This window comes from Conger conger, chromosome 4 (assembly GCF_963514075.1).
Source record: "Conger conger chromosome 4, fConCon1.1, whole genome shotgun sequence".
NCBI lineage: Eukaryota > Metazoa > Chordata > Actinopteri > Anguilliformes > Congridae > Conger > Conger conger.
This window is the reverse complement of record NC_083763.1, coordinates 59,400,389-59,415,618: the sequence shown is the minus strand read 5'-3', so window position 1 is coordinate 59,415,618 and position 15,230 is coordinate 59,400,389. Positions and strand designations below refer to the sequence as shown.

Genomic DNA, 15,230 nt, shown 5'->3' with positions numbered 1-15,230 from the left:
TTGACCACAGAATCACCCAGGAGGTCTTTAGCTGGTAGGGTAGCTGCACCTCATTACACAAGAGCATTTCCTCAAGCCAGTCAGACATCTGTAGCTTGCTGGATATATAATAGTGCAGTCTTCTACCGCTAAGACTGGTCATTACTTTCATAATTCAGGGGCGTGCAGACATCAGTTGAGTGGCAGTTGTTCAAAGAGAGAACAGGGCACATCAACCTTCAAAACTGTTTTAGGAAACCCAATTATTGTACAGAATATATTTTGCCCCACACATGCCTGTCATTCATTTAATCATTATTCCTCAATCATGTTTTTAACAGTTGTCTTAATGGACCTTCAATAATGTAAAGAGCAAAGTGAAATTTCCATGGCTTATCTGTTGTTCCCAGATCAGCTACCTCAGCTGCTGCAGATGATGGCACCAGGTGGCTGCCCTTCATGTGAAACAGTGCGGGGGCCCCCAGGTCAACCTGGGGCTCCAGGTACCAAGGGACCTACTGGTCCCACAGGGTATCCTGGCAGGGCTGGCTCCCCAGGATATCCTGGGCCCCCAGGCATGCAAGGACCCCGGGGAACTAAAGGTAATGCTACACATCCGGGAACATGCTCATCAATTAGCACATCAAAATGGAATTCAGAACCATCGCTTTGTTTTACACATTGGTTCTTCTACAGTCACTTTTCATTGTCATTATTGTGCATGTTATTCCTGTATCTTCACATGAAAATCCCAGAAAGAAAACATCTGAATTAATTTCAATATTTTAATTGAATATTTTAAATATTTTAATTATAATTGTAAATGGTGAAATGGGTTGTGGAGATTTGAATGAGGATTTCATTATCTTTATGCGTCGTGCTGGTATTTTGAGTTCATGTTCCATATTTGGTTTTTGATATAGGAGACACTGGGCCAAGGGGATTGAAAGGTTCCAAAGGAGATGGTCGTACGGGACAGCCGGGCCCACCTGGACCAATAGGTGAAGTAACCGTCTTTCCACACTTTTACCAATGCCTTATGATAATATTGAATTATAGGTATTTATAATTATCACATAATATTTTATTTATTACATTTTTTACATGTGCATGTCAATTTGCATAAAATGAAATAAATAAAATATGTATTATTTGGTGCCATCACCTGCAGTAGCTGAGGTAGCTGATCTGGGAACAGTGCCCTGCACGGCCCTGAATTATGAAAGTAATGACCAGTCTTTGCGGTAGAAGACTGCACTATTATATATTGCACAGACGACTGTGGCTGGCAGTCACCAAGATATAGGCCATAACTCGCCATGGCATCTCTCTGGACAGAGGGCTTCAGCCAGTAGGGAAACACCTGTTATGTCTGGTATGATTGCACCAGCCACATTAGTAATGTAATTCACTGGTGCAATAACGGCCTAACCGCTTTGGAAGCCGTTAATAATCATAATTCCTGTAGTGTTCAGTGTGATACTGTAAGTTAGTAAAGCTGTGTTTCTTGCACTCATGTGTGTAACATGGACCTTGTGGTTTCTGCCTATGATGGCAGGGCTTCAGGGCCCCTGTGGCAGAGACGGGGAAGGTTTTCCTGGCCCGCCTGGCATGCCAGGGAATATTGGAATACCTGGCTCTCCGGGAAAGAGAGGCCCGCCTGGCTCAGCGGGGGTATGTGACATGTCCATGTGCTACCAGCCCTACAATCCCAGGGAGAACCATTTCAGCAAAGGGCCCAACTTCTAAGTGACCGCAGATAGACCAAGGATGGTCAAGACTGGTGGCACTTCCCACTTGAGCAGGGAAGTGAGCAGACATGGACCAGTGAATCCCTGAATGGTGTGTGTAGTCCACCAAGGACCAGGAAACATTTGGGTCAGGCTGACAGAAACAAGTGGATAACAGTGTTGCTTTAAGAGAAGCAAGATGGTTTTGCTCATGTACATACAGTACCTAGTGCACTGCCTTAGTTAAGCTACCTCCATGCTAGAAACAAGGCATTACATCTTACGAGTAATTTACTGTAAAGGCTGTTTTTTTTTTCCAGATGACTGAAATTACTTTGATTCTCATTCCGATTGTACTGTATCAAGCCAACCATGTAACAAGTATATGTATTCATGTTTATTGTTTTATGTAAGTATATTGTATTCACCTGTGATGGACTGGCAACCTGTCCAGGGTGTATTCCTGCCTTTCGCCCAATGTATGCTGGGATAGGCTCCAGCCCCCCTGCGACCCTGTTCAGGATAAGCGGGTTAAGATAATGGATGGATAGATGGATGGATGGATATTGTATTCACTATTGCACATCATTGATGTGATTTCCTGAACCCGAAATGGGAGTTTTACATGCAGATTCCTTCATGAATTTTACAGTATCTGTAACATCCAAATTAATTCTGGCTGACAGATCGATTGGTGCTATGAGTTGGGAAGTTCATACTGAGAAGCAAGCCTCACTTTGAAATGTGCCTTCAAGTAAAATGTAACATTGTAACAATTAAGTATTGCTGTGATAGGATCAAACCTTAACCCAAAAGTGTATTGCTCCACTGCTTTAGGTAACCACAACTACAATACTTCCTGCCTAATCTATTATTAACTGATAACTCGTTAGATTATTTGAGAAGAAGGAATATCAATAGATTATTCCCTCTGAAAAAGGCACTGGTTGAAGCCAATTTGTTTTTCCCAATTGTCTGACTACTTCTTTTATATTCTATAAAACTGGTTAAATCTATACCGGGAATACATTAATATTATTGTGTTTGGTTTTTGTGCCAGCCCTATCTAAAGCTTTTATTTTTTCCCCCTGTTTCTGCTTTCTATCTGGCAGTGGTAATCAGTGTGTATGAAATAAGTTTTATACCAGTGTAAAGGTGTAAGGGTTGTTATTTATCAGTGTATTTCAATGTATTATATTTCACTACTCTAGAGAGGACCTCCTAATTGTTTATTCATTTGATTGTTATTATCACCATTTATGATTCAAAAAGTTCTACTTTGTAAGAAAAGTCTGCAAAGATTAAGCTTCTTTCCTTTTTATAACAACACAACAAAAATACTTATGAGCAGCTAAGTGTCAGCTTTTAACCCTTTCCATTTTGCCCCCACTAGAGGGAAATTTTCATCAACCCAGAACTACTTTATGTTTGTGCACCAACCTGATGTCAACTTGTGTACAAAATATGGGAAAGATTCTAGTTTTCCCAAAACTGCACCCAGATGTCCTCAAGTATCCCCAAATCTCTCAAAATACAAACCATCTGCATATCCTTTTGTCCAGACACATGATTGATCATTTTGATACAAAATGTAATGAAAATTGACCTTTGCGTGTGTTTTATTTGCATATATGAGAATGTTTTTGCCCAAAGTGTCCAAAAAGCTATCAAAAAAAAAGTCTCATCCCACACTTTCTAACCAATCTGCATCACATTTAAACAGGTTTATCTAAAGCAAGTTGCATGTTTACGCATGTCTGCTTATTTAGTCTTATTCAGATAACTGACTGTCACCTGAATGTGACGCATTATATCTTGGTGGAAAGGGTAGGGAATGTTGTACAAGAAGCTTGCCATGTTTTACATTAGTTTGGTACTGAAATGACCTAGTGATACATTTATGCCAAGTATTGGCATTGTCCTAGGCATCGTCCCAGCAAAAATATTGTTTTCTCGAAAATGGCTGAATGGATTACGAAATAAATTCAACGTTAGTCAGAAAACAGTTGTCGCTTCATAACCAAGTGGGATATTTGGTCCATAAACATGTCTGTATCAAATAATTTGCAAAACAAACTTGTATTTTTACCAAACAGGAAATATGTTGGCCAGACTTGGAATAAAAGTGAGCTAAGAAAGAAAAACCAATGTGTTTATTCATGCAACTTCTGAATTGTGTATTGTTGTTCACCAAAAAAAGAACAACAATATTTAGCTAATTTAACAGATAAAGGCATAACTAATTAATTATCCCTGTATGACTGGCCAAAGCTCTGTACAGAGATATTGGCAGTGACATATTTTGTTAGAGGTATACTGTATCTGTTAATGATTTCCGCCTCTATCCTTCCTAATTTTAAATAACTATAGTGTGCCAGATAATTTTACAGATAGCTTTTGAGACATACAGCTTCTTGCACCACCTTTGAGTTGAGCTACATCGGGAAAAATATATGAACAACAGCACTATCCGATACGGTTGGGCAACGCATTGTCCAAATCAGTCCGTTGAAGCATGTGGAAGTCTGTCCAGCCAATGTAGTCTTTAGTATAGAAGTTAAAAGTTAATTCCCCTTTAAGTGTATACTGTAAATTGACCTTTGTCAGATTCATGAAATGTCATTAATCTAGTTTGGCCCAGTTTTTCAGGTAAGAAGAACATTTGGGTTATCCCGTGTGAAGCAGAAGTCCCAACAGCTCTTTCCAACAGCTATGGCTTCTATTAACAGACTTGTTTTTATCATTGTGCTGTTTGACTCACTTCACATTCAGAGTCATAGGACTCCCACCATGACCAGGAACCAGACTATTGTTGGCAGCATTATCCTGCTACTTTATTGTCAGATGTTGCCACTGGAAACTTCCGTCCAGTTTCTGAAATCATGGCTTTTGCTTACATACTCTTCTCCCTGGGTCTGGTTACTACTACAAGGTAACAGTGTCACCTTGGTAGATGTCAATGTCAACAATATGGTAGAGTTCAAGAGGAGATGATTAATTTGCCCTTGCATTATGAACTAGCTAAATTCAGTGGCCATACCTTCCAATAGTGTCACCACTAGCTAACTTTACCTAACATTTAGCTAAATTAGGTTAACTAACTAAATAAAAGGCCTGAGTGGACTACTAAAGCTGATGTTTTATAAATCATATTAGACTTGCCATCACGGCACAAGGTCATCTGCAACGGAGAGGCGGGGTTGAGAACGGGGCGTAGAAGTGTTTTGTTTGTAAACACAGGAGAGAAACTTGCATGGTCTGCTGTTCAACTGATAAATGGGGGGTGGCCACAGCAGCTAGCTACAGTACCTTATTTTCTGGCTATGTAGCTGTAGTAACTAGTAGAATGTAGTAGTAACAATAAAATGCAGATTGCTTACAAATGAAAGAAAGGGCCCACCCATGCATTGATATGTGCTTTACTGTCCCATTATTTTATTTTTTTAATGGAATGAGACAAAACAGATTTTTATGTAATGAACCTACTGTCAAAATAAACATCCATTGATTTTACAAACAATCTTAATATTGCCATTTTCTATATTTTGGATATGTTACACACTGTATGAGATATGTACCCACAATTTTGTCTTCAAAAAGAGTATAATTCCCTGAAAGCTTATCTCAACCCCTCCCAAATGCAAAACACAGGAGCAGGTAAACAGGAACACAGGGACAGGTAAGCTGGACACACAAGCAGGTAAGCAGGGCACAGGAAACAGGTAAGCAGGGCATGGGAAACAGGTAAGCAGGTCACAGGAAACGGATAACAGGAGAAAACCACTGAACCGTATGGCACGAAGCAGGGCACATAACAATCTGGCAAAGAATAGACGAAAACAGACATATACACAGGTAACAAGACACAATGGGATCCAGAGACATGACACGAAGCGGAACACGGACTGAAAAATAATAGAAAAAAGAGGAACAGGGAATCAAACTAAGAAACAGAGGTACGGGAGGTGGCAGGAAGGGAATGGTCTGGGGTTGAAGGAAATAAATGAAGCTACGTTTTCTTCTATTTTGTACTGTCTTTTGCATTTTGACTTGCAATTCATCTTTAAATGACTTTCATAAGGGGAAATTATCCTGTAAAGGGCAGCTGTATCTGTGGTTGATCAGAGGCATATAATACATATTTTAGCCCTTTTAATTCAATACATAAAGGACACCATGACTTCTCAGCATTGGAGAAAAGAGTCAAAAAGGCCAGCAGGCTATGTCTTTTTTCTCTGCTCCAGTGAAGGCGATATTTAAAATGGCTGAGTTACCCAGGGGCAATAACTAAGATAAATAAGAAGGTTACGTTCAGCACATCACTTGTGATAGGGGAAGCTGGAGATAAATGCAATTTTCATGTCAGAAATTTCAGTTTCTGTACAAAACCAAAAATAACTGGACTGTTTAAAAGGACCCTTTTAAGACATGGTGATCTTACAAGATTAATTAATTAAAGCAATTAATGTAACCCACCATGTATTCATACGGTTCATCTCCAAATGGAAGATGCATCCCCAGTAGTGCACCAGTAGCCTATGTCCACTAAAACATGAGAATGACACATTGGCATGATCACATTATCATTCAAATACTTCAAGTACTGCCCTTTACATGCATCAGACTGATATGCAATAAATGCTTAAACTAACAAGTGTCGATGTGTATGAATAATAATTTGTTTTAAATAACGGAATCTTAAATTATTGATTAACAATTTGTCATTTTATATTTCCAGATTCCGAGTTAATATTTCCCTCTGCATCACAGATCTTCTGTGAATAGCTGTCTGCTAATTGTGTCTCAGCCTAAATTGTGTTATCATTATTCTAAAAGGTTGGGTTCTACTGGTTACACAACCACCATTAAATGTCACTTTTGGGCATCTTCTAGGCTTCATGATCAGTGCCAAATTTTACTTTATGATGTGAAGCATGCAGTGCTATTTCGAGCAGACAACTCCAGAAGCACTGCTCCGCTCCCTCACATGATCTAATGGCAGGGGCTATACAAACCACCAACCACCTGTTCAGACCTGTGGCAAGTGGGGCTTGATTTGTGGAAAGGAGGTAGGGCAGTCTGAGGACCACGCCGACACCTGGACTACAATATGAATCAGTTGAGGTGCTTATAAATGTGTGCTTATTTCCATGGTAGGTTTCTGAGACCAGGGAATCATGTCTGTGAGTGGGGTTTGAGCCAAACCCAGAGCTGACAAGCCACAGAGCCCAAGCCTGCTGAAAAGCTTTGCGATTCTCTTTACATTTGTTATTTTAGTTTAGGCCCGGATCTCGTGAGGGTGACGGGTTAAGATTTTTCTTTATTTTACGTTTGGTCATGGGCTCGCAGACTCCAGTTCCTGTAAATTAAGTGTGGGTGAAAATCAATAATTCATCCTACCTCCCTGTGTCCATCTCTTCTGTCTGCCCAGGGGTGTGTCATGGCATGTGACAAGGCCCTTGCTCATTTTGCTGTAGTTCTGCCATGCTGTGCTGCCTGCTAGCTGTTCAAATTTCTCTTCTCTGCCCTTCTGCCTGGCTCACTCTGCATGCTAAAGTCATAACACTGCCTGGCTCTTTCTGCTGCATTGCTTGTTTTAATATGCTGTTGCTTCTGTGCTGCTGTATTGCTTGTTTTAATATGCTGTTGCTCCTGTGCTGCTGCTGCTTATATTGTTTGCTATTGCCGCATTTACTAGCTGCATTTGCTTAAATTATTCCTTCAGAAAATGTTTTCACTCCCACCACCCCAGCATCCACCTGTGAGCTACCCCATGCTTACAACAGGGAGTGAGAGGCAGAGCCTTGACGCCTAGGTTCATAGTGCATTCATATTAAACCTCAAAGAATATTGCGTAATACATTTCTTGTTAATGAGATGATTCATTCTTATCTCATCTTAAAATCTTAAAACATCGTTTTTTGATGTTATACATATAATATAGGCCTATATTATTTAGACATCCTATTAGAATGGTATCTGACAATAAAACCTAAACAATAACATATATTAAAAGGGAAGTACAGTCACATAGCTGACATAAAAAGTGTACTGCCTACATAGCACGCCTACTCTGAATCATCCCTGCAGCACAAAAAACACCCACAGAGAGAGCTTAAAAACTCCTAGCCCTCTCAGTCCTAATGCTCACAATAGAAGGTCACGTTGGTAAGTGAGTGGAATTATTGTGCCCATCTTTACTGTGTTTTTTTGACGACGCACTGGAACTGTGTGACAAGAGCACATTTTCTGACAGCTTGAGCTAGAAAGTGCAGCGATGGATACCGATTACATTCTGTGGCTGAACAGCACTGGGCTTTATGACTATTATAGTAATTTCACTTATGTATTTGTGGTCCGGTGTTCCAAGAGTAATGTCAACCATTTCAGTGCCCAGTTCCTGCCAGCTTTCTACTACTCAATTTTCTTATTAAGCCTCCTCGGGAATGGACTGGTCCTCTACATCATTTACAAGTATGAGAAACTCAACAGCATGACCAACATTTTTCTGCTGAACCTGGTCATCTCTGATTTGGTGTTTGCCTCCAGCCTTCCTTTTTGGGCCACATATCATTCATCAGAATGGATCTTTGGTGCAGTGATGTGCAAAATGGTGAGCAGTGTGTACTACATAGGCTTCTACAGTTCTATTCTATTTCTCACTCTCATGACCCTGGACAGATACCTGGCCGTGGTCCATGCTGTCACAGCCCTGAAGAGGCGGAGAAACATGTATGCCTCTATCTCCTCTGCCGCCGTGTGGGGCGTTAGTGTCCTGGCCAGTGTAAAGAAGATCATTCAGTTTGATGTGCGAGAAGATGGCGACTTGGGAACATTGTGTGAGGAGACAGACATGACAAAAGAGGTCATGACCAGATGGCAGCGCATAGGCAACTATCAGCAGTTCATATTTTTCTTCCTGCTTCCCCTTGCCATTGTACTTTACTGCTACTTTAGAATTACAGTGAAGATTGTGCACAGTAGGATGAAGGAAAAGTGCAGGGCAGTAAAGATCATATTTGTGATAATTGTTGCGTTTTTCATTTGCTGGACACCTTACAATGTTGTTGTACTGCTCAGAGCTCTCCAGGCCTTGGACAGTGGTAACTCAGGTCTGTGTGGAGATGGCCTGGACTATGCGCTCTATATCACGCGGAACATTGCTTTCCTGTACTGCTGCATTAGCCCCGTGTTCTACACGTTTGTCGGCAAAAAGTTTCGGAACCATTTAAAAAAACTGTTGGCAAAGCGCACTCCCTGTTTAGGGAGTCAGCTGTCAACAAATCAGAGCAGCAGGACAACATCTCAAAGAGTCCTGCACACTGTGCATGAGTAGACATGGCATAGCTCTGTGCTTCAAGGATAACATTCAGTAGATTATGTTCATGCCTGAAGAATGTGTCCTGATTGAATACTTAGAATCTTAAAAGTGCATTGGTGAAACAGAGGATTTTATAACAACTTTATGCTTTCTTTTTTGAACTGTAGAAAGAAAGAAAATATTTAAGCACCGCATGCATTAAAACTGGAGGCTTTAGAGTTTATCAAATCATGTTGAAATATGTAGATGCATGGGTTTAAATCACTGTAACATACCATCATGAACTTCTTTTGCTTAGCAAATTTTTATTAGCACATACTGTATATCTTATAATGAAGAATTTAGGAAATGTCTGCTTCAAGCTCTCTGTGTAATGCTGTGACTAAGCTTCCAATCAGGTCCCACCCTTTATTTTACAGTGGGGAGATGAGTGATGTAAGTTATTCCCATATCATCTGGGTTTTCTGTTCAAACACTCAGTCTGGCCTGTTGTAGAATCAAATAGCATAGAATATAATATAGAATAGAATAGTTTTATTTTTCCCAAGGGGAACATCAGGATAAATCAGTATTTGCTGCATATTCTTTGGAGTGTACCATTAGAATACTTTTTGTGTGAAGGGAAATTATTCATTTCAACACACTCAGCCTTTTTGTTTTGTTTTATTCTTTGTCATCTGCAATTGTGACAAGGCAATGGTAAAATGTACAAATCAATCAATAGAATTTTATTGATTGATTAACTGATAACTCATACAGAAACCTTTATATTTCCCACGTGTGAACCGATCAACAGAATGTGCCATAATTCTACTGTCGGTTCATACTATTCAACATGGTGTAATAAATGATAATTTGTCTAAAACAATTACAGTACTAGAGATATAACTATATACACTTACTGAGCACTTTATTTACACCTACGTATGCATGTGATTATCTAATCAGCCAATCGTGAGGCAGCAGTGCAATGCATAAAATCATGCAGATAGTGAGCAGCAGTTCTGTGGACAGAAATGCCTTATTAATGAGAGAGGTCAGAGGATAATGGCCATACTGGTCAAAGCTGACTGGAAGGTGACAGCAACCCAAATAAGCACACATTACAACAGTGGTATACAGAAGAGCATCTTTGACACACAACCTGTCAAACCTCTGAGTAGATACAGCAGCAGAAGACTTAATAAGTATAAAAACTAAAGGTTTCATGAATACCCAATTGAGCGCTCATTGAGTGTATATGTGATTATATCATGGTTGTATTGATTGTAATCTTCATTTATTACTGGACATGATAATGACAAGTGTTGGTATCACTTGAAAAGCGATACTGTCTCTTTGGTACATTACATAGTAATTAGAAACAAAATGTAAGGACTTTTAAGGAGTTTAACAATTTCTGAAAGGGAGCAAAATCCTTCTTCACTGTGTAGCTACCTGCTTTCATTTGAGATACCTAGGGAATTGGTATATTTTGTTCTTATCTTCAAACAGGTAGGTGAAGATTATTCCTGTTTAGTGTCGCTACTTGATGCATAAGTGGGTCAATAAATGTGAAATGAATTGCTTTCTTACAAGAACCTGCAAGTCTTCTGTTCTTCCCTAAAGATCATTTTTAAAACACATTTTCTTTCTGCCACTCATGCCTCATTTAAGGCTCTGTTTAATTTGTTCTGTTCTTCATGTCTATTGACTGCCATCTGCTTGTTTACTGTCCCAGACTGTGTACTGTGTATAAATCTGGACTGTTTTACAGTGATTTTATAAATATTGTGGTTTCTCCAAGCCTCTTTAAAGTAACACGTTTTTATATTACGGTTTGATTTGATTTCATATTTTAATTAACACATGCACACAAACACAATGTACTACCGTTTCAATATTATTTCCTATTTTCACCAGATCCACAGTTTTCACAATCAAAGTTTAATAGATACAAATGATAAGACATTTTATTTCCAACTAATTATATTTGTTAACTCTGAAGGCTTCTAAGCTACATTTTCTGAGTGGAATCAATATCCTCCCTTGCTGAAGAATGCAAATGTATATATTTGAATGTAAATGTAAATACTGATGTTGGTGTCAATTTTTTGTCCCTCTACACCTGTCAGACTGGATTTTGTCAGGATAAATGAACGATTTACCATTAATGAAGATGGAAATGTTATGGAATGTACAATGTTTATGAGGCGAAGATGTTTCTCAGCACTGTCCCTTCTTCTTCTTTTCGATTCTTCGAAGTGTGATGGTTAACCGGTACTCACACAAACAAAAATAAATAAATGTGTGGATTGAGTTTAAAAACCTTTCATTTCTCAGCAGTACTATATAATAGGCAGAGGACACTAGTTCTGCTTGGGTGAATTTCAATATTTAAGGCATGTGCAATAATGTAAGGAAAAAGTAATTCTGCACATTGCTAATAAATAAGGCCAGGAAAATCAGTATAGTTTGACAAGTTTGAAACAAGAAAAACAAGCTACAGTTTGCTACTAACAAACAAACATTCTAATAGTAGTAGATACAGCCATAGGTAATTACAGTACCACTAAAAGGGATGTGTGTCTCCATGGTAACTTGAATGTTTTGAAGAAACTGGTTTGACAGCATTTGCATGGGTATGGCATCTCGAAGAGGGGGCTGAAGCTTTGCTTCTTGTCAACTGTTACAGTATGTTATCCGCTCACACTTGCATAAATTGTCTGCAATGCTAAATTTATGTTCTTCATAAAATCTGTCATTCATATTTATATCTTTCAAGCATAAATACATAAAAACAAATATGACAACCCTGTGGCACAATTTCACATTATGAAAAATGTTTAAAATTGAGCCTGTATTAAATTATAGTCTAAAAACATTCTAGTCTTTTTGTGCCTTTCTCAGATTATTTAAAACATCCATCCTCAGAAACAGTGTTCAGCACACCCTGCCTGTTAGTCTGTGGACATTGACCCCTCCCTGTGAGTCATAGGCATACAACTAGCATGTACAAGAGTGTTTATAACTGAAATAATTAACTGAAAGTGTAGTACTTAGCTTACGGTTTCCTTGTGCAATTTACAACAAAACACAGCAGCGGCATATGTTCCCCACACAAAGAGTTCTGATTAAGAAGGAAAAGAAAGTTAATTTACAAAACACAATCATACAGCTAAGTGCCAGATGCAAAGCCACAGAAGAAACATTCACTGAAATGAGAATATAGCCATTGTTTTAGAGGTACAGTTTCCATTTCCGATAGTCTACATTTGATATGTCATTGTGTAATATAAGCTGTTGATAGGAATTACATTACTCACCAGCCACTGCAATGGATGAATGGCATGGCCTTTTCAATAATTGAGACAGTTGAGGCATAAATAACAGGCAGTTTGGTTGTGCCCCAGTTCATTTGGGGCAGCTTGTTAATGGGAGCTATTATTTTTGGAATGGTTCATGAAAATGTCACATGCATCTATAGAAATGATTCTGTTATAATTGTTTGCATCAAAAAGGCCTTTTCATTTTTCAAAGACATGTTAATTATGTTATTTTTATTGGTGCGGACTCATAGAATTCAGCCCATGCCATTCTTGTTGAAGAGAGGGCTTTTGGCGCTAGATGTTGAAGTACAGATACTGTTAAGTTACTTTGATTCCTCAAACAGATTCATGTGGACACCATATATTACCATAAACAAGAGAGCTGGTGCACTTTCCACATCGCTGAAACCTTTATACAATTGGCATTTGGCTGCTCACATTACACATTATGCACTTCCTCATCTGCAAAGTGCATTGAATTTACAGCAAGGTCAAGGAAAAGACACACTAAGCAAAGCAGAAGTGACACTGTACTGTATTTCTCAGTAAAAAACAGCTAGCTAGATGAGGCATGGCCATGTGCTGTTAGCCTTGGACACCTAAAAAGGAAGGGCAGGCTAACTGAGCCATGGACATGTGCCTTTGACCTATAAGGCCTAAAGGGGAACACACAACAGCCATGAGAGTAATTCATTCATTAATACAATAAAAATAATACAATAAATAAACAGCAACAACAACAACAACAACAACAACAACCTTTCATCACAGCCCTTGGTGCTTCATATAGAGGGATATCGCACCAGCTATATTGGTATAATTGATGCAAAATTGCATATTACTGTATGTATAATCCATCCATCCATCCATTATCTTAACCCGCTTATCCTGAACAGGGTCGCAGGGGGGCTGGAGCCTATCCCAGCATACATTGGGCGAAAGGCAGGAATACACCCTGGACAGGTCGCCAGTCTATCGCAGGGCACACACACCATTCACTCACACACTCATACCTATGGGCAATTTTAGACTCTCCAATCAGCCTAACGTGCATGTGTTTGGACTGTGGGAGGAAACCGGAGTACCCGGAGGAAACCCACGCAGACACAGGGAGAACATGCAAACATGCAAACCAGGACCTCCTTGCTGTGAGGCGGCAGTGCTACCCACTGCACCATCCGTGCCGCCTTTATGTATAATCTACCATATTAAATGAACAAAATACTCAGTCTGTCAGTCAATAAATTTGGTACATGATGTTGTTGCTGGTGTTTTGAGTTCTGTGAGTATGACAGGCTAATTAGTAGGTCATTTAGAACTCTGATTCACAGAGCATAGCGCCAGGTGCGACTTTACAGAATTGTCTAGTGAATATAAATCAGACATGTGCACACAAAATGCCCTTACTAGACTGGTTACAGTGTCTTCACTTACACCTGCCACGCCACCATGACTAACATGATTAAATAGCTAATTTAAATCCAGAAACAAAATAAATAAGAAGAGGACATCTAGTGGTGAAAAGTTATTAAGTTATTAAGATTTTAATTTTAATTTTATTAACGACACACCTGTGACAACCGCGTTCCAAGAATCGCTCATAAGGATAAGGTTCAATTACGTTTTGCTACTACATACATCAGTGACCACTTTGTTGGTAGACCTGTACACCAGATTGTTAATGCAAATATTTAATCAGCCAATCATGTGGCAGCAAATACATGCATAAAAGCATGCAGACATGGTCAAGAGGTTATGCAGTTTTTTAGACCAAATGTCAGAATGGGGAAGAAATGTGATCTAAGCAACTTTGACAGTGGAATGATTGTTGGTACCAGACAGGGTGGTTTGTGTATGTCAGAACCTGCTGATATCCTGTGATTTTCACACACAACAGTCCCTAGAGTTTGCAGAGAATGGTGCGAAAAACTAAATACATCTAGTAAGCAGCAGTTCCGCAAGCAAAAATGCCTTGTTAATGATAGACGCCAGAGGAGAATGGCCAGACTGGTCAAAGCTGACAGGAGGGTGACAGTAACACAAATAACCACACATTACAACAGTGGTATGCAGAACAGCATCTCTGAACTCACAACGCGTCAAACCTTTAAGTGGATAGGCCACAGCAGCAGAAGACCAATAAGTCTAAAAAATAAGTCTAATAAATAACTAATAAAGTGCTCACTGAGTGTTTGCTTCAACTCATTTTGCACTAATGAAGAAAATCATCTGAAGAAAATAACATGCAAAGCAAAACTTCAAAAATGTGTGTCTACAGCAAAACAGGACTCTTTCATGGCTCATCAGCACTTCTGCCTAAAATTAGAATTTTAAAAAGTAACAGTTTTTAGACAAGCTCTAATCTAGTGAAGGATTATTATGACTGGACAGGAAAATAAAATGCCATACTTGCCAGTTTCCCTTTAATTATAATAGAGCCAGTGGTATTCCTTTAGCTGTAGACTGGATTCCTCAGGCTCACAAAACAAAAAAAGCACTTTCTTTGAAGAAGGTTATAAAAATTTCTTTTAGATTAAATATAAAGGGGGCTCAATTCTTCTGAAGGCCTCCTGCACAGATTCTGTTCTTCCTTTAGATAAGAACCGACAAGCATGTTTTTTTCTTTGCCAAACTTTCAGGGAATATGACTACTAATCACTGAATTAAATAACATGACATGACATACTGAGGGCAGTGGGGGAGTGTGCAATAGCGAGGTGAATATGTTTTCTCACATTTTTTTGTGATGGCTCATCTATGCCTTAAAAATATACACCCTTTTCATGTAAACATTTCTGGCATTTTAGGGTCAGATGAGGAATACTTAAAAATGACTAGAAAATGACTGTCCACTTGTCCCAATGAGGGAGTGGCTGTTTTTGGCTAGCATAG

At 39.1% G+C, this 15,230-nt stretch overlaps 2 protein-coding genes across 2 annotated transcripts in view; both read left to right on the top strand.

Annotated features, from left to right (window-relative positions):
- The window catches only part of LOC133127359 (collagen alpha-1(XXI) chain-like), a 38,052-nt gene extending 34,841 nt beyond the window's left edge, over positions 1-3,211 (top strand). Inside the window, exons 28-30 of the mRNA XM_061240174.1 lie at positions 390-581; positions 903-980; positions 1,538-3,211. Coding sequence (XP_061096158.1) covers positions 390-581; positions 903-980; positions 1,538-1,728 — 461 coding nt within the window. The 3' untranslated portion in view covers positions 1,729-3,211. The remainder of the gene's footprint in view (positions 1-389; positions 582-902; positions 981-1,537) is intronic.
- A 4,775-nt stretch (positions 3,212-7,986) lies between these two features.
- On the top strand, positions 7,987-9,045 carry LOC133126662 (C-C chemokine receptor type 4-like). Its single transcript, XM_061239004.1, has one exon. The coding sequence runs from the start codon at positions 7,987-7,989 to the stop codon at positions 9,043-9,045; it is 1,059 nt and encodes a 352-aa protein (XP_061094988.1).
- Positions 9,046-15,230: the final 6,185 nt, after the last annotated feature.

Coding starts and splice junctions, on each gene's coding strand:
- LOC133126662 (XM_061239004.1), top strand. CDS start 7,987: ATGGATACCGATTACATTCTGTGGCTGAACAGCACTGGGCTTTATGAC.